Source organism: Amblyomma mixtum, chromosome 3 (assembly GCF_055824585.1).
Source record: "Amblyomma mixtum isolate Tamu chromosome 3, ASM5582458v1, whole genome shotgun sequence".
Classification (NCBI taxonomy): Eukaryota; Metazoa; Arthropoda; class Arachnida; order Ixodida; family Ixodidae; genus Amblyomma; species Amblyomma mixtum.
The window spans coordinates 289,577,191-289,601,722 of record NC_143014.1 but is presented as its reverse complement, the minus strand read 5'-3'; the positions used below and the strand labels follow the sequence as shown (position 1 = coordinate 289,601,722).

General features: G+C 46.5%; 1 protein-coding gene and 1 pseudogene across 31 annotated transcripts in view; one reads left to right on the top strand and one right to left on the bottom strand.

Annotated features, from left to right (window-relative positions):
* The window catches only part of LOC149355127 (uncharacterized), a 52,830-nt gene that overhangs the window by 12,759 nt on the left and 15,539 nt on the right, over positions 1 to 24,532 (top strand). For 23 of the 31 annotated variants that reach the window (XR_016291461.1, XR_016291454.1, XR_016291462.1 and 20 more), the window contains 5 exons: positions 2,176 to 2,252; positions 2,708 to 2,809; positions 4,101 to 4,198; positions 14,258 to 14,524; positions 20,188 to 20,449. Coding sequence is in view for 1 of the 31 variants with exons in the window: in XM_089583628.1 (XP_089439754.1) it covers positions 2,176 to 2,227 (52 nt within the window). In the remaining 30 variants the exon portion in view is untranslated. Of the gene's footprint in view, positions 1 to 270; positions 376 to 2,175; positions 2,253 to 2,707; positions 2,810 to 4,100; positions 4,199 to 11,828; positions 14,525 to 14,968; positions 15,007 to 17,473; positions 17,836 to 20,187; positions 20,450 to 24,532 lie in introns of those variants that run through there. The other 8 variants (XR_016291447.1, XR_016291446.1, XR_016291452.1 and 5 more) reach the window with 8 other exon arrangements.
* On the bottom strand, positions 15,565 to 23,501 carry LOC149355128 (uncharacterized; annotated as a pseudogene).

Below are 24,532 nucleotides of genomic sequence, written 5' to 3'. Positions count from 1 at the left end.
AGCACGGCGAACGCGCGTCGGCGTCCCGCCGCGCCGCATGAAATTCGCAGCGTCTGTTCGCTCCATGTGGGTCGGCCTTTATGTGTGTTTATCACTGTCTTGCATGAACGAGGCTAGTTGAACAATTTAAAGGGCTTTGGATGTGCTCGTGGTAAATCTGGTGCAGAGTGCTGTTGAACTGCTTTCTGCCTCTGCAGAGGTGTGTGAATGAAACCTTGCACCAGATTTGCTTGAATTGGTCTAAAAGAGTGGTGTATTGAATGTGTTCCTTGTGTGTTCTTCATGTGGTTTCTGCATGAGTGCAGACCTGCTTCAAAGTGTTGATATGCATGCTGGCTTGGCTCCAGGCAGCCTCGGAGGCTGGAAGAGACCGAGGTGCATTTGCATTTGTACGTCGTTAACACCATAGCAACCTTGGAGGAGACCTGCAGCTGTATTTCAGGGGCGGGGACACAATGGGCAGTTTTCAGCTAAGGCTGCTTTATTATGTATATGTACAGCTGAGAGTAAGAAAGATTAAGGCCGTATTGGAACATATGCAAAAATTAAAAATCATAACAGCCTTTGAAACTAAGGAAAGCTATGGGAAACATTATTATTGTGTTTTTTTTTTCTTTTTTATTTATTTTCACGGGAAGATTGGGAAATAATTTGATGATTAGATCCTAAAAGAAGCCAGATAATATCTGCTGCTTGATGTTTTCTATGCAAAACACTTTATTTCCACTTATATCCACATCTAGCTGGATTGTAAAAAAAGTGTGTTGACTCTGCAGGAGCCTGGAAGGGTGCAGTGGCAGCTGTAGGGTCTGCAGCATGGGTATAATTCTCCAGCTATTTGACACTGCCCATCTAGTAGATTCGTATAGTCTATACTTTAATTGCAGCAACTGCCTGTTGCAAAAGTTGGCTGCACAGTCAGTGTCAGTTTGAACTGTGGTCTTGATGCTGTGGTCTGCTTTTGTGATAGAACCTCAGTTGTTCACACGTTGTTGGTGCAGTGACGACTGAAAGGTATCTAGGCTTTTTGATCTTTAGAGTGAAATTGGGGCGTAATGATCATTACTGGAGGAAATGAACAGAATTAATTGAGCCTTTCACTTTTAACTAGTGATCTCATTAATGCACACTTAGAAAGACCAGAAGAATCATTCCAGTTATCCGAAGGGTGAATTATAATGGCGTCCCAAACAAACCTGTTAAAACTCGTTCGGATCACGGCAAACTGATTCGGTGAAAAATTCTGGAATGCTCGTGTTCTTCAAAAATCAAATCTACGCGGCTACAACCATTTTTTGTAGTTCCATTAAATGTTCTACTACATACGCACTATTGAGAACATAGAAGCCCGGCTGCTTCAAAATAGTAAAGACCTTCGCACTGTATTTCGAGGATGTGACACACTAGCACCGAAGCCTCACAAACAGCGACGTTGCATAAAGGGTAACTAAAGTGGTTCTAGAATTCGACGAGCTTAGAGGGATGGAAAGTGCACTACTCGCAAGCGAAGAATGCTGTTTTTTTTTTGTACTGGCATTTGAAATGGTGATGCACTCTCCAATTAAAGCCACAACTGCGTTCAGCTTCTCTGCACTGTGTAGTGCTAGGTGCGGGGTGTGTATTGCTGTCATATTAAGGAGGCTGTACATTTACAATGCTGGAATGCTTGCCCTAAAGAAAACAAACGCCATCAAAGGTAAAGCTTGCGGAGGGTTGGTGGCATTCGAGGAGGCACGCCAATATGTGGCTGGAAGACTCCAGCACTTTGAAATCTTCCTGAACGTGACGTGATCCCTGAGCTTCTCTGCGCAGCACCTGGGAGGAGAAGCTTACAAACCATGGTGGCTTTAATCAGTAATTATGTCACCATTTTAAATGATAGAAAAAACAAATTGTAATGCTTTACTTACAAGCTTCATTCATTCGCATCCTTGAATTGCATCTAATAAGGATGTGTAAGTGTGTAACATAAAAACAAACCACTGAACCTTAGCTATGTTTGGTGCTTGACGGCCTTAACTGCTTATGCACTCAAATACCTAACACAGTGGAAAGAAATTATAGTGCACTGCTTTTGTGATAAACACAGGGTGCTTTCTGCACTGTGCATAGCTTTGCTGAATCCATTATGTATCGTGCAGTTTCATTCTCATACATTATTTTTACATCTTCCAGGTCGTCACTGTCACTGAAGCGCGTTGAAACCTCGATGAGAAGCATATTGTAGGCTTTCGTGGCTACTTTGATGGCAGGTAGGTATACTTGTTTGTGCGCCTTCGTTCTCTTTGCAACTTTGTGGGATCTATATTTGGGATTGTGAACTACAGGTCTAAATGTGAACCATCTTCACAGTACTGCAGTATATTTAAATCAGGCCTGAGTTTGGTACTGGTTTGCAGATTCTTTTTTCCTCGGAGAGGCGAAGCTAAAGGGTCACCAATCGGGAAGGAAAACAAACTCTTAATGCAAGCATTAACAAGGTTATGGCTAGAACAAGTTCACATGGTACAGAACACGAGGAGCTGCGAGTGAACCCAATTCCTTTCATCAAATACTGTGTATCCCTGAAGAGGATTCTCTGGCTCGGTGAATCTCACCACACCACCAATGATAGGCTGAGGATCACTGGAATCCCTGATGAAGCTAGCAGGTCAAAGCGCAATGTGGACAACAACACAGCCGTTCACTTTGACTTCTTTCTCTGCAGCCACTTCGGCATCCAGGGAACCAGCCGGCCGGCCCACTACTATATCGTGTGGGAAGACTCCAACTTTAGTGCAGATGATCTGCAGAAGCTGAGCGTGTTAAGGTATGGTATCTGCTGTTTCCATAACTGTTCCGGCACGTGGAAAAACAGAGTGAATAGCCTCCTGATAAACATAGCTAAAAGTTTCCTTTATAAACCAGATAAGCAACCACAGGAAAGTGTATTTAAAGCCACGAAACTCCCCTCATTTGGCAATCTGTTTAAGCAAATTGTAGGTTTAAAACACTTTTGGGGCAGCCCTTACAATACTAAAACAGTAAAACCCAATCCACTAAGACTCATGCCGCTGTATGTTGGGCCAAGAGTGCGCACTCATTTTGGGGAAGGAATGAGGCGCTATTACATTCCTTCTATTTTTAATGAGTTGCCAGAGTATGTATTCTCCTTGACTTCTCGCACAGTGCTAACAAAGGCTATATTATCGCTAGAAATGTAACTGTAAAGAGCAGTAAACTTTCTGCCTATTTTTTTTATCCCCCTTAACGAAATAATCTTTTCTTCTTTTCCTTTCCTTCTTTTTCTTTTTTTAATTAGTATCTATAATCAATTCATTTTTTTAGTGCAGAAGTTTCAGTGCACGTGTACATAGGTATATATTCATTTTTTGTATGTGTTTCGTTCTCTATTGTATAAATTGTGTACTTGGATTGTCGCTGCTGCCAGGCGACACCCTACAAGCTCTCTTGTGGCTTTGGTGTGCCTGTGCAAGATTGTAAGTATTGTATGAATAAAGTTTATTATTATTATTATTATATAGGACCCTAGTGATACCAGCCGTTTCCAATATTGAGGGAAATTAATGCAGGTAATAGGCCCAATATTGGAATGCATTGGCAAGGGCCGGTCCTACAAAGGACCATAGTAATACCAGCCATTTCAGAAGTTACTTTATCTTGCATTGGCGCTGCAATTTTTGCCTAGAAGTGCTTGTTGCTTTAAAAAAACTTCCGAGATTCAACATTGCTGCTCAGTCTTTCTGATGACAGTCACACTGCTAATAACAAATAGCTTTGAAGGTACACAAGGGTGAATAAACGGTGCTTCAAGGTCCGTGCAATGTAGATAAAGCATGCTGTCTTTATTTTTTGTACGCAGCGTAAGCGACGTTGTGACTCCAGAACTCTGAGCTTTATTCCAATTCGCTGACCTAGAGCGTGTGCCCTTGAGAATGAGCTGCTAGCGCTCCAAATTGCTTTCTCCAACTAATCGTCTTTTGTTTTCACCGCCTTTCCCTCTTCTCTCCATAAGGCAGTGAAGGATTTTATAGGCTCTGAATTAAGGTTATGTTTTGTGCGTTAACTGCTGCATTAAAAGCTTCTTTGTGCTCATGCAGAGATCACCCCAGGACAACCGGGGTACATACCAGCCACGAAGTCCTACTTGGACAGGAGACTACGAGTTGCTCCTAGAGCACCATCGCTGGAACAAGTAGTAAGTAAAGCCTGAGACAAGTGTACGCTTCTGCATGCCAGTAAATTTCCACAGGTTCTTCCGTCTTCCTTATTGCACCAGCGGTGCCCCGCCAGAGACGGGTTGGTTTCAACTCGAAGACTGAAGCTCTTCGCACCAGCGGTGCCCCGTCAGAGACGGTCTCTCGATGAATAGAGCCGCAGGGATGAAAAAGGCAATGACTGGAGATTTATATACAAATATGTACAATAGATACAAGTTAAGACACTTGAGACAAATTAACGGCACAAGACAAACAACAAAAAGGGCGGAACTGGCTAATACTAGGGGAGGCCCCTGCTCGGCGTTGCCGAAGATGCGTTGCATCTTACCTTAGCGCAGAACGCCGCTTACTGCTCCGGGGCCCAGTTTTAAAGCCCTAAAGGCCCGGCCCACATTCCGTAGCTTCCAATCATGTTGTGCTGTTAACATGATTGGTTCTTCAAGGGCATGGCCAGCCCTCCGGCTTCAACAAGGTAGACACCCTATCTACCACTACATAAACATAAAAACAAACACAAATAGACATCCGTGCCAGCACGTGTGCGAATCAGTACCGCGGGTGGGGGGACACCCGTATACCTGCCGGCGCGTTCGCGAGCGGCCGCGTTCCAAGAAAGGAGACGCTTCGCTTTGAGCACCCCCGGCCGCGTTCCGATGACCCCCGCGAACGCTACCGAACCCTTACACGCCCTTCCCAAGATTCTACAAAGGGCTCAAATGCCACTTTTAGAATTATAACGAGAAGGGATCGGTACGGGTCACAAAACCACCCTGTGGGTGACATACCGCAGCTACACCAGCGCTGGCATCAACAAAACCAAAACCAAAAACAAAATGCAAAATGCACACACAACATCAGCAAATTCCACAAATTCACACGGTGGCATGCCTGCCGTGCGCCGTAACACGCGTCCAAGTTGGTGCGTTGCACCCAGTTCACCAGCATGCACACCCGCGTCCTGCTCGACACACACACCGACACTCGCAACTAGAGCGTTCAGTAGCACTGATACGGGCCACGTGAGCCTCCTTAGTCGCACCGAGCGTCCCTGTGTACATTCGAGCCACCACGTGTTGTCAGTAACACAATTAACGCCTAAACGGTAACTCACTCATTAGGCTGGCGCCACAACGGGGCGCGAACTGAAAAGATGGTGCCCTCCAGGATCAAAAACGTCCCGGGTTTTGATGGGTCCAAACCCCTCACTACACGACGCACCTGAGGGCCCGCTCTCTCTGGCGCGCCGGTACGAACCGCGTGCTGCGTAAGGAACATCTCTCTTGCCGAGTTCAGCTGTAACAGTGCGGCCGGCTTTGCTGAACATAATTTGGCGTACCGCAGCACGGAACGTACTGTTCCACACGCCGACATTCACTGTGAAGGCTATGCGCCTGTCCCCTGGTACTTTGGAGCGTTTGGAGCTATTTGCACCGTTCCTGCACGGGCAAACATTTAAATCGCCGCTCCCTGCTTGATAGACGCTGGCCGGCTTCGTGGCATCGTCTGCTGCACGAGCTGACTCGCCGTCGCTTGACCCGAGCTTGCCTTGCGGCAAGTCGCCACTCATTCCCGGGTCCTCAAATGACCTGGCCAGACACACATCGGGTGCGTTCCACAACTGTGTGGCACTCTGCCCGGTCGGCCCAGCAAGCCCACCTCCACTCTCTGGCTCGCATGGAACGCTCTTTCCATCAATGACGCTACGCGGCCCTTCATGCCCTATGACCGACACAGTCTGTGTTTGCAGCAACGCCAGATTTTCTCCGGTCCCTAGCTCCGTGTCAGAGATCACAATCTCATTCATAGAGCCTGCAGGAATTATATCACTCTCCTGCTTGGTCTCGGACAATTTGGTCTCGATTGGACCTAGACCATCAGAATTGGGCTGCTCCTTTTCTTTGTTAGCCGCCCGCAGTGGCGGAAAAGCTGTGATCCCTTCAGAAATCTCGTTTTCGCTCTCTGCGGCATTTCCTAACAAAGATGCGTTCCCGCAAACCGGCTGATTGCTTTCAGCGTCCTGACTGCTGTTTCCCTGATCTGTGCATGACAAGCATAATTCTTTGTCTTCCAGCACAGGCGGCCTCACCACTCGGGAATCGGAGCAGTTCTCCCTGGCTGATTCACTGGCTCTTCTAGATTCTTTGAGCTTAGCCAGCTCGAGCTCTAGCTGCTGGCGCCTTGCTTCCAACGCCTGCAAATCCGGAGGTTTTTCCTCGCATTGCGGCGCCTTTCCTCCATTCACTTTTGCAAGCTCAGCCTGATAATAAGCTAAACGCGCCTTCGCCAGTTCAACCTGGTACTTCACATCAAGTGAGGGCCGGCTTGGATAACTCTCCATACCGCCTTCCGTACCCCTCAGATGTCCTATCGGCTCGAACACAGGGACGTGAACAATGCGACCAAGGAAACTCACGGTTTCGATGCGTCGATCCGCATTGCCAGCTCCTTGGCGTCGGGGTCCACCGCCACTTTCCCCGGACGCTGCGATGAGCTGTCGCACGCCGCTGGTCCGCCGCCGGTGATCGTCGAGTTCCCGACGCGCTGCTTCCTTGACCGGACGCAGTCCCGCGTCGCTGGACTACTGCCGTGGTCCTTGCGTCCTTGCCGCCGTGTCTCCGCAGGTCCGTTCACGAACGCTGACCTGTCGCCTTGTCGTCACCTTTCTCCCTGCCTTGTCTTCTTCCTGCGCCGTCTTCTGATGGCCGCAGGATCCTGTCGACTGCGCCAGTAAATTTCCACAGGTTCTTCCGTCTTCCTTATTGCACCAGCGGTGCCCCGCCAGAGACGGGTTGGTTTCAACTCGAAGACTGAAGCTCTTCGCACCAGCGGTGCCCCGTCAGAGACGGTCTCTCGATGAATAGAGCCGCAGGGATGAAAAAGGCAATGACTGGAGATTTATATACAAATATGTACAATAGATACAAGTTAAGACACTTGAGACAAATTAACGGCACAAGACAAACAACAAAAAGGGCGGAACTGGCTAATACTAGGGGAGGCCCCTGCTCGGCGTTGCCGAAGATGCGTTGCATCTTACCTTAGCGCAGAACGCCGCTTACTGCTCCGGGGCCCAGTTTTAAAGCCCTAAAGGCCCGGCCCACATTCCGTAGCTTCCAATCATGTTGTGCTGTTAACATGATTGGTTCTTCAAGGGCATGGCCAGCCCTCCGGCTTCAACAAGGTAGACACCCTATCTACCACTACATAAACATAAAAACAAACACAAATAGACATCCGTGCCAGCACGTGTGCGAATCAGTACCGCGGGTGGGGGGACACCCGTATACCTGCCGGCGCGTTCGCGAGCGGCCGCGTTCCAAGAAAGGAGACGCTTCGCTTTGAGCACCCCCGGCCGCGTTCCGATGACCCCCGCGAACGCTACCGAACCCTTACAATGCCCATGGTGCCACCATCGCCCTTCCTCTACCTCAAGCTTTGCTGAAGCCATTTTCCTGCACTATATCTCACCAAGCAGTTCTTTTGCACACAAATAGTGTACGAAGCACGTACAAGTTGGGTGCTAACCTGTGTTGGGCTTGCGAAGTGGCTTGAAGAAATGAAGGTGAATGGGCACTCTCAGCAAAGGCCGGCATGTGATCCCCAGTGGCTCCAATTACCCATCTGCTTAGCTGGCGGCAGTAATTATTACGTGGCCTGTTGCTGGCAAAATTGGGGTTAAATGCTTGCAAAATAGGTGTTGGGAACCAGCTTTGGATTTAATCATTATTTACTCCAGCAAAGACCTTTCTGAGCGAATATCAGCACCATACCGAGAAAACCTATTGGCCTTTCCGAAATCGTAAGATTTAATGCTTTAATCTTCCTCAGAAATGCTCATTTCGAGCCAATGGTGTCGCAACACCGCAGCAATTTTCGGTAGCGGAAATGAGGTGGCATCCATATTGGACACTGCCTTACTGGTTGGTTGGGTGTACAGTTTGCATATTGTTCCCAACCCAAAATATTATGACTCTGAGTACTTAAAGCTTTTCGCATACCACAAAAACTGAAAAGTAGTAGTGAAAGCAAACAAAAAATAATAAGAATAACACTGAGGGTGACACTTTCTATATTATGACTCTGAGTACATAAAGCTTTTCGCATACCACAAAAACTGCAAAGAAGTAGTGAAAGCAAACAAAAATAATAAGACTAACACTGAGGGTGACACTTTCTATATTATGACTCTGAGTACTTAAAGCTTTTTGCATACCACAAAAACTGGAAAGAAGAAGTGAAAGCAAACAAAAAATAAGAATAACACTGAGGGTGACACTTTCTATTCTGCTTCAAGCCCTCAAGGGAGCGAGCGCTCTTAAACCACTGCCAGAAGGCAGCGAAAAAAAAAGCCAGTCGACACACCTTGTCCATGATAGTGAAGAGAAAGGCCGTACAGGGGACGGGAGGTGAGTTGGGGGGGACAGTCGACAGCCCTCCAATCCTACCAACAACGAAACATAGGGAGATTCTTTTGCTGTTAGTCACCCTTGCTCTGTGTGTGGCACCACATAGGTACTTGTTGGGGACAACGCCGTCAGAATGAGTGGCTGTGGGCTGCCCCAAAAAAGCAACATTTGTATGCAGGCTTCCACAGCATGTGTGCTTGGCATGGTTCTGATTGGTAGTTCCCAGTCTCAGTACTGGGTGAGTGTAATGGTTGCGTGAAAGACATTTTCAGCTGATCTTTTCATTTTGAATTTTCATAGTAGAATAACCTTCACTTGCATGCTCCAATTTCAATAATTCTTTTTGCACTAGTCTTTGAAATGCCTGTTGAATATATTTATTGATATTAATCTGTACCAAGAGAAGTGTCATGGTGCCCCTTCCTTGTAAGCATCATTTCTAACCGTGATAGTGCATATAATGTAATATTTTCATTTTGGTTTTAAGGTGTACGCCCCAAGGTGACTCAGGCTATGAGGAATGCCGTAGTGGAGGGCTGCAGATAATTTCGACTACCTGGGTTTTTTAAAAAAGAATGTGCATTGGCACCGCACTGTACACAGGCCTCTAGTATTTCATCTGCACAGAATTGAGACCACTGCAGCTACGATGATACCCATGTCATTTGGGTCATCAGCCATGAGCTATAACCACTGAGCCACCATTGCAGCTCGAAATATTTTCAAGTATGAATCGAGTGCTGAAAGAAAATCTGAAAAGTTGGTTTTGTCTATTCAGTAAAATGCAATATCTGCTCATTGCAAAGAAAATAAGAAACACTGTCATCGTCTATAATTTCAAAATTGCGTGTGGTCTTTGCAAAATAATTTATATAAGTGTAGATTTGACTGGGCAGCACATAAACAATGACGGGCACAAAAATGTATGGCAAGGCAGCATAAAGTATGAAACTTAATGTGGTCATGCAAAAAATGAAGTAATATGACCTACAGTAGTATTTTACAGCGAACTCTTTAATGTGGACTTACAAAGACCAGAACAATCATCCCAGTTATCCGAAGGCTGAATTATAGTGGCCTCCCAAAAACAACCTACTAAACCCGTTCACATCATGGCAAACTGATTTGGTGAAAAATTCAGGATTGCTCATGTTCTTCAAAAAGAGATCTACGCGGCTACTACGATTTTTTGCTGTTCAGTTAAACGTTTTACCACATGCACACTGTAGGGAGCTTAGAAACACAGCTGTTTCGAAGTAGCAAAGACCTTCGCAGTGTATTTTGAGGATGCGACATGCCAGCAATGAAGGCTCACAATCTCGGGCGTTGCATAAAGGGCAACTAAAGTTGTTCTAGAATATGACAAGCTTAGAGGGTTGGAAATTGTGCTACTTAGAAAAGAAGGATGCTGTTTTTTTTGTGTTGTTCTTTGAAATGATGATGCAATCGCCAATTAAAGCCGCAAATGCGTTCAGCTTCTCTGCACTGTGTAGTGCTAGGTGCGGGGTTTGTGAAGACGTCATATTAAAAAGGCTGTACATTTCCAACGCTGGAATGATTGTTCTAAAGAAAACAAACGCCAACAAAGGTAAAGCTTGCGGAGCCTTACTTGGCGATATTTGACGAGGAACAGCAGTATGCGGGGCAAGACACTAGGAGTTTGAAGTCTTCCTGAATGTGACATCATCCTCGAGCTTCTCTATGCAATAGCTGTGAGGAGAAGCTTACACACTGTTGTAGCTTGAGTGGTTACATCACCATTTTAGATAATAGAAAAAAAAACAAACTTGTAATGCTGTACTTACAAGCTTCGTGCTTTCGCATCCTTGAATTTCATTTCTCACAAAAAGAAAAAAACGCTTCAACTGCCTTTTAAGAAGGCTTCTTCGTACGAACTGCAAGTAACACTCGAGCGCGCAACTTCGGCGCAGTTAAGGACGGGATACCACATTTACAGAAGCTAGGTAAATGCTTGTTGACGCATGGTACAACACAGAGCAGCGCTGAAAGTGTCACCAGAATCAGGAGGTGCCAGCGAAGTGCACTGCTGCTGTACCAGAGCGTCATATGCAAAAGCACGAGGACCGAAGACAATGCGACAGAGAGTGTCGTTAGTGTTTAATCGTGATGCACTGTCCACACTCGCTATGCATTGAATTGGTTTGGACTTATGTTACCATATTTACTCGCATAATGATCGCACTTTTTTTAAAGAAACTGATGCAAATTTAGGGGTACGATTATTACGTGGGGTAAATTTTTGACAAAAATTTTTTGAGCACCGAAAATGCAAACAAGTTGCAGGTTAGACTACCCTTGTCACACGGGCATGCTACCCATGGTTAGGCCGCTAAACGCCATTGTCGCGAACTAAGCTTGGTGACCTTGGTTTACGTTGTTAACCGAGAAGGTAGAGTGAGAAAAGTGCACCAGCTGGGCCATTTCAGGAACGTACTTTCTTCGCATTATATCATGTTCCAAGGGCAACGCATCAAAATAGGCAGTGTGTATAGTTGCGCAGCCTTTGATCTCGTCGAAAGGCGTAACAGCAGCATACAAGAGCAACGCCCCATAGTGCTCAAGCTATGCATTTTACCGCTGTTACACTGAAAAATCCTAGTCCCTGCCACGGTGTTAAATTTGGTGACACGTTCACAACACTCACAGCACCGGATTTCACACGTTTACTGCATTACAGCAAAGGTGCCGCTCGCGAGCGTGGCAGACGATGCTGGTCTGGTGTGCCACTCCCTAGTCGTCACTTGGCCTAACTTGTGCTTGTCGTCGCTAGGCCACAGCGGACGGTGCTTTTGAATTGGCCAACGCTATACTAAATGGTCATATACTAAAGAACAAGAAAGTTTGGCACGGTTTTCTGAAGCTGGCGCCAGGTATCTGCCGTAGAGATGTTACCTTGGAGCAGGCGACTTGCGGTCGGCGTGGTGATGTGTTCAGCTGTGGAGGCAGTCCTGCGATCAGACAGCATTGTTGGACTGCACTCTCGACACTGGGCCAACTGCGCTGCAAGATATTTGCAAATGTTGCTTCACTCCGGATCACCGCGTCACTTCGTTTCTTGCATCGCAACCCAGAATGGTGGTGAGTCTTGTGACAACGGCGAACTGTGTTTCGAGATAACTGCAGTTAAGTTTGGAATCTGTGGTTAAGCATAATCGCATTTAGACTGCCCATGTGACTGCAGGTCAACAGACCAACAGACAGCTGCCACTGTAATGCTGACAGAGCAAGATGGTCATCTGCACGTGCTATCTATCAGACACATGGGAAGTATGATCATCGTCGGCTATACTTGGCACATGAAAAATTGCAGCAACAAGTTCGGGGTGCGATCATTACGCGGGGAATAAAAAAAATTCAGGGGACACTTTGACTGTCTAAAGTGCGTAGAGGCGAAAGCGTTTTACGCACCACTTTCACTGCTTCTGTGGCACTGGTGGCGTCACATGTAATTGAGCACTAATTACTAAGTGATGACAAATCACTAATGAATGGTTAATTACTGATTAATGCCTGAACACTAATTAACTGCTAATTAATTTAAGCTTTGCCTTTAGGAGTGGAATGCGACATCGTGTTGTAGCGCTGCCAGGGAGTCCACGGAACGCCACCACCCGTTCGGCACGATGCCTTGCCGTTTGAACGCAACGGTTTTTGAGGAAAGGAAGTGGCGCAGTAATTCTCTGTCATCTCGGTGGACACCTGAACCGCACCGTAGAGGAAGGGAGGAAGTGGGAGTGAAAGAAGAAAGACAAAGATGGCCCCTAATGAAGAAAATGAAAATTGTATTTGAGGAAAGAAAATTGCGCTGTAACTTTCTCACATATCTCGGTGGAAACCCGTCAAAATTCAGGGGGTGGGGGGGTGCACTTTTTTGACCTAAAGTGCGGTCACTTATGTGTGGCTAAGATGTTAAGCTTCGCCTCTAAGAGTGGAACGCGAGAGCGTCTTGCAACGCTGCCAGGGAGTCCATAGAACGCCATCGCCCATTCGGTTCTACCCCTCGCTCGTCGGTAAACGTCGGTAAACCTCGCCGGAAGGGAAGGGAGGAGGTTGGCAGTGAGCGAAGACACCGTATTCACTAGACGCGCCTTTGTTCATTCCAAACCATCGAGCTGGCATGGCGGAGTGGATAGCATGCTCGTCTCACACTCCGAAGACCGGGCGTTCGATTCCCGAGATCGACCAATTTCTTACTCGGTTTTATTTATTTATATGGCCTGACTTGAAAACTTAATTAGGCTAATTGGGTAATTAAGCAATTAACTAAGCTCAGTCCCACTTACTTGGAGCATCACTATATGATCCCTTCAATTGGTTGCATGGTTACTAGCCAAAGTACAATTGGCCCCGTTTGAAATTGGCGCACTATGACGTCACGACCGTTTCGACCAACTGAAAAGCGTGACATTTCTGTCGACAACTGCTGCTTACAACGATGACACATTAAAGGCTTTCGCCTTAAAAAATTGAATTTTGGCAACCAAATCTGGGGGTGTGAATTGCTAGATGCACCCGCCACGCTGTGTGAGCGTGGTGAGCGGGCATTCGTTTCGTGAACCTCGGCAGGCGCGTTTCGAGACGTGTTCAGCTATAGTGTTCGTGTGTCATTACACAAGGGCAATCATTAGGCGAGTAAATACGGTATGAACTTCACGCTTGTGCAGTAATAAAATGATTTGCTTCGTACATATTGTTGAAAAAATGCGTTATGTTTACGCTGTGCTGTGTAACACATTCAACCCGTTGAAAGTTGCAGGTGATGTGGATCTTTAATGTGAAATCTCTTCCAGACGCAGAAGCATAGCCACCACCATATTCCAGTTAGCTTTCACTGACTTAAAGGGTTTGCAAAGCACAGTATAAACATTATGTATTTTCCTGCATCATCGCTTGCATTGTCAGTCAAACCTGGATTTGGCCGCCCTTCACAAATCCATCCAAATTAACCTGTGCAAATGAGCCCAGCAGTGCACGATGGCATATGCTTGGGAGTTTGAACAGTCCAAGGAAAATACGGTGGACATGAAAACAAATAGGCTGCAGCTCGAGCACCCCATTTTGAAAGTACAGGCAAGATTTAATTTTCATTCTAGGGCATGGTGATGAAAGGTAAATTTAAACCTACCAGCTCTTTCTGAACTATATAGGGACTTTAAACGAAAACAATAGTGAATGCTGCAGAACCATGCTGATTAAGAATAGTGAAATTGACTTTGGCCAATTTTTTCTCACTTTTTTCAATTAGGTTCTCCAATAATTTACCAGATATTATGGTTGCATGAGGATCAGTTTTACAATAGTTGGTGGTATTTGAGTGTTGCCAATTATTCTGAAACCTTCGGATATTAATTCCTGGCTAGCCAGATCTCAAATATTTGATATCTGGTTATGATTTTGTGTTCGAAATGTGTGAGCTATATGCTTGGAGCTGTTCACTGCCATAGCGAGGAAGCAAAGATAATGATGGCATAGATTAATTTCGAGGTTTACCAAAGCGAGAAAATGTCGACTTTTTTGTTGCGGAGCGTCGAGGACTGTTCTGTTTGCCCTAAGTAATGTGGTAACAATCTGCTGTCTGAGGTTTGAAAACGGCCTTGTTGCATTATTCAGGTTTCATGGCGAACAACTCTTAAGGACCAGAGCACCTCTTGTAGCAGCGGCTAATTCATCTGGATCTCAGTCTGAGTAATCTGCGACTGGATGAAGCCGTGCAGCTCAAGGTGGCCGACTTTGGTTTCGCAACTCGGCTGAACAGCAGTGGCAAACAAGAAAAGGCGCTAGGCTTCTGTGTGGCACACCTGACTACATTGCTTCCGAGGTCTTGGCCAAGAAGGGCCATAGCTTCGAGGTCGACATCTGGGCAACCGGCTGCATCCTGTGAGTGTTACAGGCCACCAGAGGCTCGCAAACATTTGATTTTTAAGAGAGATCGTGATTCGGGAGAGGGGACATTTTGTGCAACTGCTTTCCAGTAATACTAGCACAAAGTGACATGACTTTGAGGCAGTGCTATCAGTCTCTTAGTCTAGCTGCAGTGCTGTAGGCCCACCGCTGGCGTTACATGGCTGTCATGTTTCAGTTCTTCTGTAGATATGATATCTATGTCATGCCATGGATCACGCATTTCAAAGGATAAGCAATGGTAAAAAAAATGATGGTCGATTTGCGTAGTTGGGCCAAATTCAAATTAGGTGCACTAGCAGGTTGGTTTTCCTTTCAGTTCCGGTGTTCAGATCTAGTGTTCATGATTGGCGGTTGTTCGGACAGTAATAATGCATTGATGTCCATATGTACAGAATTGGTTATTCTCTATATTTATAGATCCCTGAGTCTTCCTACCACTCCTGGTGCAGTGCGTGGTGAGTTGAGTTGTATACTACAGGTGGGATTAGCCTTGCTTATTCTGGCAGCAATCGCTCCACTGTAGCGCCACATGTATGTTAATAATGTCCTAAAACCGGTCAGATCTGTCCCGCTATGCGCACAGTCACTTATGTTAGTACATATTCCACTCCCACAGTCCCCATCTATACACACATTCACTCACAGCAGAACATAATCCACTCCAGAAGTCGCCATCTATACACACATTTAGTCACAGTAGAACAGCCGCTACCTCGATGTCATCCGTGCAAAGATCGTCAGTGCTTAAAGAAACGTGGTATTTCTCTTCTTATGTAAAGCACGGCACTTCCTGCAGGAAATGACTTGATGCTGCAGTTTTTATGGCCGACATATCCAGTCAAACATCTCCCGCTTGGCAGGCCAGCTTCCAACAGGGCCAATAATAGAACACAAGTCTCTTTCAAGAATAGTTCCAATTCAGCTAACTGACTTCCATTCCAGTGCAGTTGCATTGTAATATAAATGGCATTTTTCGGTGGATATTAGATCCACGAGATTGAACATCATCCATATTAGATTGAAAGGACGTTCGCTGCAAAGGTGGTAATCATGGACTCGAAGGCATCCAACTGTAGGGTGCTCTTCAGGTTATCAGATGGCATCGCTGGAACATGTGAACACAGGGCCCTAAACAAAATGTGAAAAAGGTGAGACACACCTTGATTTTTGAGCTCCTTATTTTGCGTAACACGCTCACTTGCAACTTCGACAAAAGATGCCAACGGGGATACACTCTTGGCCGCAGTAGCTGGTTTTCTTGTCACTTGTGCATATGAGAGTCCTTTTGCCATCGAGTCTGTGATCAGGTCACTCAGGAACACGGACACTTTTTGCTGGTCCACAGACTGTGGCATATTACTAGCGTTAAAATAAAAACAAAGGACAGAGAGCAGAAACACACAGGACAGACGCTAGACTTCAACTGCCGTTTATTGCACACGTATGTGAAGACATCACTATGCACATCTGTGCATGCTCGATACAGAAGACATATTTGATTAACACGATTGCTAGTTATCGCCGACACATAGAGTACAAAAAGAAAACGTGAAATCACAATAGATTGAAGCGCTTTCTTTATGCCAGGTGTGCAATTTTTTTACTCATGAGGGCTGTTGAAGGGCTGTTTGCACAGTTCTCTCCTGTTTAAACAATACGAAATGCTTCAAATATTTCCCTATCGACCTGCTTGTCGAACCGCTTCAGCACGTGAGTGCTGTGAAAAAGAGGGGGGCACTCTTCCTCCTCTAGTTCGCCATCTTTGTTTGTTTTGCACTTGCAGCAATGGGCCGTTAAATGGCCACCTCCCATCAGAGCTGCGACTGTTGTTTGATGCTTTCCCAACCTTTCTGTCTGTCCTATGTAGCACTTGCCACAAGACAGTAGTATAAAGTAGACCACTCCAATGATGCAGTTAACAAACGGCGTGGCGTGTTTGGTTGCACTGGCTATGGCTTCCTCGGTGCTGTTCACTATGCAGCACATCCTGCACATTTTGAGCAGCGCCAAAAAAAACGACGTGTACACCGCACTTTCCCGCCACCTTCTTGAGGCGGTGGCGCAGGCTGTGCATGTAGGGCACACACACAGGACGTCTGTGGGGACCATCACTGCTGAGGCGTGTTGACTTACATCCATGCCTAACCTCTTTGACAAGGCTCTTGGCAACGGACGTGAGAATGCTGTCTGGGAAGACAGCACTGCTCAGGCAGAGAGCCTTTTGTTGAACACTCGAGTTCACATTGTGTTCGCATAATTTCTGAAGGACGGCTCTTAAGCAGTTCAAAGCAATCCCTCTGTTATCAATTTTTGAATGGGCCAAATGGCTGAATGAGCTGGAGGTCAAACAACCGACTCGCACGCAATGGACCTTGGTGTCTTGCTGGACGCAACAACCTCAGACTCCATCGCTGCGAACTCATCAAATCGTGGCCCAGGCTTCTCAGTTGGTGGGGTTTTGGGACCAGCAATGAAAGATATTCGATGGTTCAGAGCACTCGCACGGAAGCGGCAGCCTCCGAAACTCACTAGACGATCACCACCGCAATTGGCACAAGCAAAATCGGCCTTGCAGGTTTTAAAGCCGTGGTCACTACCGCACCGCTTACAGTGTCGATCCTTTATCCAATTGGCCACATGCCCAAACCATTCGCATTTAAAACACCGTGGAGAAGCTTCAGTGAAATCAGCAACTGCATGTTTGGTGAATCCCAGATCAATTTTTCCGGGGTGCTCTGAGTTGGGAGCAAATGTCAGCACGATAGAGTTGGTAGGTTTCACAGCCCATTCCTTTTCTTGAGGCTCCACACGACGCACGAGTCGTTTCAAGTGCAGAACACCTTTTGGTTTCAAGTAATCAAGTAGGTCACTTTCTGAATACCACTTTGGTACACCCCAGCAACACAGGTGTTCTTCATGCAGGAATGGGGCAACCACACTTTAACCTTGATGTCACCAATCTGAGAGCACTGCAGGAGCTTGTCAACTTGCTCTTCCATTGAGATATCCAGCCGAAGAGCCCCTTGCATGGTGAACCGACTACGAATCGGAGCTGATCCCAGCAGTGATTGAATGGCTGCGAAAAGCAAGATAGGATTCCTCTCTCTTCAGTCAACCTCTCTCTCTGTGGACTTAACCACTACCGGGATCCCGACCGTTCGGTGCTTGCGTTGACTCACCAACTTGAAGCCCTCGCTGTCCATGTCATCCATATCGGCCACTGACTGGTCACCATCCATGATCGTTGACTCATCCCCACTGAGCGAAGAGGTCTCGCTGGACAGGTGATCGTCTGCATGTTGTTGTCGCTCCTCGGCCTAGGAAGCCATGGCCGCCTGTTCCGAGCCAGCCTTCCTTAGATTGCCATGGTGCCTTTAGACATGTTGTAGCAGCCATACTCTTCCTATAGGGACAGTACTGCCTTGCAGATGCAGCCGGCCTTGAATAATCAAATAACACTAGGTAAAATAGGCAAAATTAGGTAAATAACCAGAGCTGAGGTGATGGTAGGTCGAACAACATCTTCGTCTTCCTCTTCTCCAGTGCGTGGTGCTCAAGCGATGCGCCACTGCCCCTCTGTGGCAGGTGCTGCCATCAGTGGGACTGAGGTTGCTATGGTTGGGTTGTGATCCAAGTTGCTCTTCCCAAACAGCTTCTCGCAATTAATTGATCTGCCACCTGGCATGATTGGCACGCTGATCACCTGCCTACCACTCTGTGGGCAGGTGAGCAGCCTGCCAGATAACTGGCATCAGACAGACACACACGCACACAACGGCTAGATGTGGAGAATTACCATTATAGGTGCTAGCACACTAAAACACTCATATTTGAAGAACCTCATTTGGCATAATTTAGCCTCCACAAAAGGGCCCTTCATATCTTGTAGGGCAGCTTTGAATCTAAATTCCGTTTTGACTGGACAGCGTTTACGTGCACCACGCCTGGTGGTTCAGGCTGAGTCAACCTACCCTCTGCAGTTGGGCTTGACCAACCTGACCCGACGTCCGCTTAGCCAGACTCTCTAATGTAACATGAGCCTAACAGGTTGTTTTCAGCCCGACAGGCCTATCGACCTGATTTTGTCGGGCTCATGTAAATGCCCGGCATGTCTCTCACAGTATGCAGTTTCCCCCACCTTGTCTCGCATAGCTAGGTGGCGTAACGTTGCATTTCATCATGAATGCCACTAGTGAGCTGGATGATCACGCTTTATTAACCACTAAGTCTTGATATTTATCGCCGATAGGGAGAAAGTGGCATGAAGCTGTATGAAAATGAGCTCTTGCAGCATACAAAGCTGCCCCAAAGGGGATGTTTTACAGCACAGCAGAAAAGAAAAAAGTGGCCCAAAAAAAGAGCACCAACATACAAGAAAGATTGGGCAGAGTGCAACGATGACAGTTAAAAAAGACAGATGGAGGGGGATGCTTCTAGGTCATCGATTACTTTTGTAGCGATAGCTACACTACACCAGCTGCTTCGAGGTCAGCATCGCTGCGTGCTGAGCCATGGCACCACTACTCCGCCAGCTGTGCAAATGCGTGGAGTGACGTCATAGCCCACAACTGGTGTGTGCACCGTCCGTCTCGCCACTGTACCGACGGTGGAGCAGATGCCGCCACCTCGTCAGTTGTGCACATGCGCGGAGTGACGTCAGAGCATGCAGCTGGTGTGCGCGCCACACACCTGCATTACGCTAACATTCCGAGGCTTCAGCATGGCGGCGTCATGACCACCGTGGTGGTGCCGTGGCTGGTCACGTGGTTTGTCACATGGCGCGAAGCAGCTGCCAGCAGTGCGGCGCGCCGGCGAAACCCAGTGAGGGAGGAGTGGAGAGGGGTTGTAGAGTGAATCCACATCCAGGGACGAAGATAAACAAGGAATGCCCAACGAAACGGAATGGCAAAAGACTGACTTTGCAGTTCGACTGAGCGAGTTGCACTCGGTTAGCTGTAGCTATCGTGTCACTCCAGGTTTAACCAGAGCTAAACCACAGCCAATTTTTTAAAAAATGTTCAGTCGCCATGGTTATTGTATCTCGGGCACCTACCACGAGACCAGGAACAGGCATAGACAATGTCTTCGCAGCCACCAATCTGGCTTCGAGAGTAATGCTGTATGTTTTACACTTCAGTTGCCATAGCCGTTTGCAACATGCAGGTTGAATTGCAATAAGAAGGGCAAAAGTGTTAACTCAAATTCATGAATGAGCAAAATGCATCAGCACAATCACCCTTAGTATGTCTTCAGTCACTGAACATGTTGAAAATGTTAGTGCATGTTTCTGAACCCATACAGATTCCTTGTTCACAAAGAACTGCCCATAAAAGGTGCCACTTATGTAGCTTTAACTAATTGGTTTAATGATTTTGCGTAAGCTGGGCAGAGATTTCTATTTGTTCTGATGAATGTATTTGGCACCGTCTGTATTGTCAATTATTCCAGTTGCAACCAAACTGATGAAATCTTTTCGGTAGCAAAGATTTTCACATTTTGCCAAGTGGTTTTATGCCCTGCTTTTTACATGTATCCGCTTGAGACAACGGGAGATAAGTCCTTCCATTCAGCCAGAGAATGTGCGAATACGGGGCAGACTGCCACCATGCAATAACCCATGTATCTGTTTCCTGCAGATATACCTTGCTGTGGGGCATCCTCCATTTCTGGGTTCTTCTGTGAGGGACATGTGCATCCAAATATAATCATCATCAGCCTGACTGCACTCTCTGCAAGGCAGAGGACTCTCCCATGTTTCCATAGTGAATAATGTAAAGCACCATATAACCTCTACTGTGAGCGACCCGTCGCATGCTCTCATCCAGAGAATGCTTCAGCCTGAAGCAGCGTCGAGACCTAACATAGAAGCTATCTTACGGGATGAAATCTTCACCATCGGTAAGTTTTTCCTATTTTTGTTTTTTGATGGGAGAATGAGAGGAGCCCATACTCATATGTACCACAGTGAAGACCTATTATTCTGCATATCACCTAGAAACTCACAATCTTTTCTATTTCTGCAATCTTCTTAGTGAGATTTCTTAGGTGTTACTTGCTATTTGAACTGCAAGTACAGTCTTCGTCAAAAGTATACAGTCCTAGGGGTCTGCTTCTCAGCCCTACCACACGGTTCCCCTTACATACTCAGGAACCCTAATAACCCTAATCTCAAGCAGGCGGGAGGAACTTAAGTTCTCAACCCACCCAAGTTTAGGACTGTCATATCTGCTAAGCAGCCCCACTACATGGCTTGAAAGCAAACCCCTTGAGCTGTATATTTTGACAAAGACTGTCCCTGATTCACTACAAGCCTTTGTTTAAAATTAGGCACCACGCGATGAACATCACTAATGAAAGCATAATTTGTTACTGAGCATTCGGAAAGTTTGTGTGTAAGCAATACAGCACCCACATCTGCTACAGCCTGTTTGTGACAAAAGCAGGAATTTTCAGCTAAGAATTGCTAAGTTTAAAAAAAAGACGTGCTGCGCCAAGTTTCAACTAATGCACGGTTTAGACAGTCATCTTGTACGCTGCAGTAATTTCATAAATGTATCTGATTTTCACATTATGCAAAGTGGGCAACATTTTTATTGCTAACTTTAGCGAAAACTATTCGATGTAAAAGTTGTACTGCATTTAAGAGATGGCCATTTAAGTTAATTTCTTGAAACTGTAGTGTGGGTTCGTTTCTTCCATTTTAAAATGAAGCCCGTGTGCTGTTAGCACCGTAAAAGCACCCGATGGAAAGAACTTGGTCACACAAAGCGCAATAAATAAACCAGCAACCAGCCACAGCAATGGTTATGAGATGGGCGTAAATACTTCATTTTGCTAGGATTACAATGCTGTGGCTTATGCTGGGTCTGTGATGAATTCTGTGCTATGTCCTGAAATGGTGACTGTGCAGTCGCGCTTCTGCTTCAACATCCTGATTATAACAAAGTGATACGCTTGCACACCTCACAGGACTATCACTGTGGCCAGTGACCTCGTTCGACGGATCCTCTAAAAGTTTGGTGTTGTGCTATGGAATGCGTAACATGCTCATTGGACAGTTGTACTGTGATATCGATTTCAGCAGCTTTAGCAGAATTTTCTCCTCGAGAACACGTATTGCTTTTTTACATGGTGACAGCAAGTTCCCAACTCAACTTTGAAGCAGTCATTTCAACCCTCTCTTGACATCGAGATAAGTGTAGATCTGTTTCATGTGTACATGCTGATGACCACCATCTTGGCTACTCTCATTCTTCAGGGGAGACGCTCCTCGAAAACTTTATTTTTTAATATTGATGTTAAGTGAATGAAAATTGCACCACTTATAAAGATTGATCTCCTCTCTAAATATGTTTTTATTTTTAAAATGGCTTGATGGCTTCATATAAATGCCATGCATAAGTGAAAAACAGTGCATGCTTGTGCAGCTGATGGGCATAGCAGTAAACATGGTAGGGTCGTGCCAACTAATTTTTCTTGCCCTCAACACTCCATTGAGTGTAAATAAGCAATATAATGACATTTTCTTCGCATGCAGAATGTTGAGACAATTTTCTATGTGGTGCTTGCTTTTCAGTGGGTAGTGCCAGAGAATTAAAAAAAAATTTCATACCAATAAATATGTTGATTGTATTTAAACCTAGATATTGACACTCTACGCACCCTAAAGAATATGTATGCCAAATTTGGTGTTGATTGGACTAAAAGAAAAACCTGAAATGTGCACGAAAGCCATGTTTGGCGCAAAATAGGAAGTTGAGAAAAATGCAATTGAAAGGTCCAAAAGTTGTTTATTGGTGTTGTTGCAGCCATATATACATGAAATTGCACACAATGCAGGCCAGGATATCCAGCATCCTCAAGACGTGCTTTCTTGGCCAGACAGTGATGCTGGCATCTTCTTGCCTCTGCTGTCAGCTTCAGTGACATACTTGACATCCTTCGCTTGTCGCTCTTTTTTCTCAGTGCAGCCAGTTCCTTTGAGGAAAGTACTCCCAGTTCCCCGAGAACTTGTTCGAAGCCCTTGTGGCCTTGATTGAACCGCAGCACAGCGAGTGCAGTTTCCATCTCCACGACTGTGTGCGAGGCAAATCTTGTCTTCGGGCACAACAACCAAATCTTACTGTTCAGTGATTCGGCTGCATTTTGGGTTTTCCCCATCACACAGCGAGTGAGCAGCTGTTCATCCGTGAGCCTTTTATATGTGGGCAACATTGCCTTGGACTGCTTGTTGGTCAGAATAGGGGTGTGTGCGGGGCTGCCTGGCCCAACCCTTTTGCCCGCTTGAACTTGCACCAGGAGTTCTCTCCATCCGGGCAGAACTAGTGGCTCTTGGATGCATTCGTTGAGCATGAATGGAAAAAAGATGCCCAAATGGCACAATACATGCCACGCACACTTACTCTGTTTGCAGTGATGGCTACTTGGAAGTAGCTCTGTAGTTTCTGGATGACTGCGTCTACAAGCTTCTCCCCTCGTGGCATTTTAAGCTTTCGCAGCACAGCCCCAAGGCGCTTGGCAGCGTGGTTCATGCAGTCTTTAGCGATGGGCAGACTTCCATACACATTTGCCGCTGACACAGCTGCATAGGCCTTGCTGTCGCTGTCACTGAGGAAGGTTGTAAACCTTAGTGGAGTACTGTTGGACTTTGTCCTCATGTCCTCTTCCAAATCCTTTCAGCAGCAGTCGTCTCCATGGCATGTGCTGAGCAATGGGCATTTTTTTCACTCACTGGCATATGGAAAGCTTGCCATATTTCTTCCTCTTGTTCACTTTCAAGTGCCTTCTGTGTACTGCAGCTCTGGCAGTAGTTGGACAAAACTTAAAGTCCAGGCAAAGCCCTGTTTGTAAATAAATAGCTGTGCCTATGCCATTGTGGCTATTGTGGCCTCTTTTCTGCCAAGTTCTATCAAACATGACAGCTATGTGGGCAGACCCCGCTTCTTGTGCTGTTACTTTCCGGGCCAACTCCAAGCAGACCCCGCTTCTTGTGCTGTTACTTTCCGGGCCAACTCCAAGTTGTTAGCCACCGCTTTCGTAGCAGCCAGGTGCACTTTCTTTGTTAACGCATTGATACCCTTATGGTGCATTGGTTTTGGTAAACCAAAACCGGCAAAAAATTGGGAAATTTGATTGTGTCCAACACCAATAGCGCGCGCCGCAACCATGGCCTTCACGTTCACAACGGAACTCTCTCTCGGGCTTCCTGACAATTGCGCTCGATCGCTAGCGCCATCCACCAGAGCTGCACGCCGTGACGAGTATGTCGATGATACAATGGACTTAGGACACGTTAAATTGCTGCAACGCAGCTCCAGAATTAACACGAGTCCTTTCCGCTTTCGTGGACGCCAAGTTCGCACCGCCCGCACTCCAGACATGCTGCTCTGCTCACCAGTGCGCTCGCGGCGCCAATCTCGCTGATAAAGGTACTCGCCGACTCGTCAACGCTGATGTCTCCATTCTCGAAGATCCTTATCTTCTTTTCCGATGCGCTGACGAAGTCGTCTACTCTCTCAAGGAAACTTGAGTGTACAGTCGGCTCCGAACCGTTGCCTCCGCCGACTTAGGCCTAGCTGACGCGGATCCCTCAGCTGCACGCCGTTTCACTTTGTGGCGGCGTCCCTTGAACAGGTGTTTTGAGCGATGCTTTCGGTGTCGAAAATCACGTTTTCCCCGGAATCCATGAGAAGCACGAAGATGCATGAAAGCTTCAAAACACGTCGAGAAAATGCTTACAGAAAAACAAGAGAGCTGCGCGTCGCATGAAGAGCAGACGAGCTATGGCTGCTTCGCGCGCCGACAGCCAATGGCGTGGACGAAATCGCACCACGTGATTTAAAAGTCCAGTGAGAGCGCACGGGTTTGGCGGCGAAATGTTTTTTTTATTAATACTTCCTGGGGGTGACTGAAGCGGCAATGCCGGCTTTAGGGAGAAAAAGCATAGGCCTACCACTATGCAAGATTCCAATGGCGTGCGAC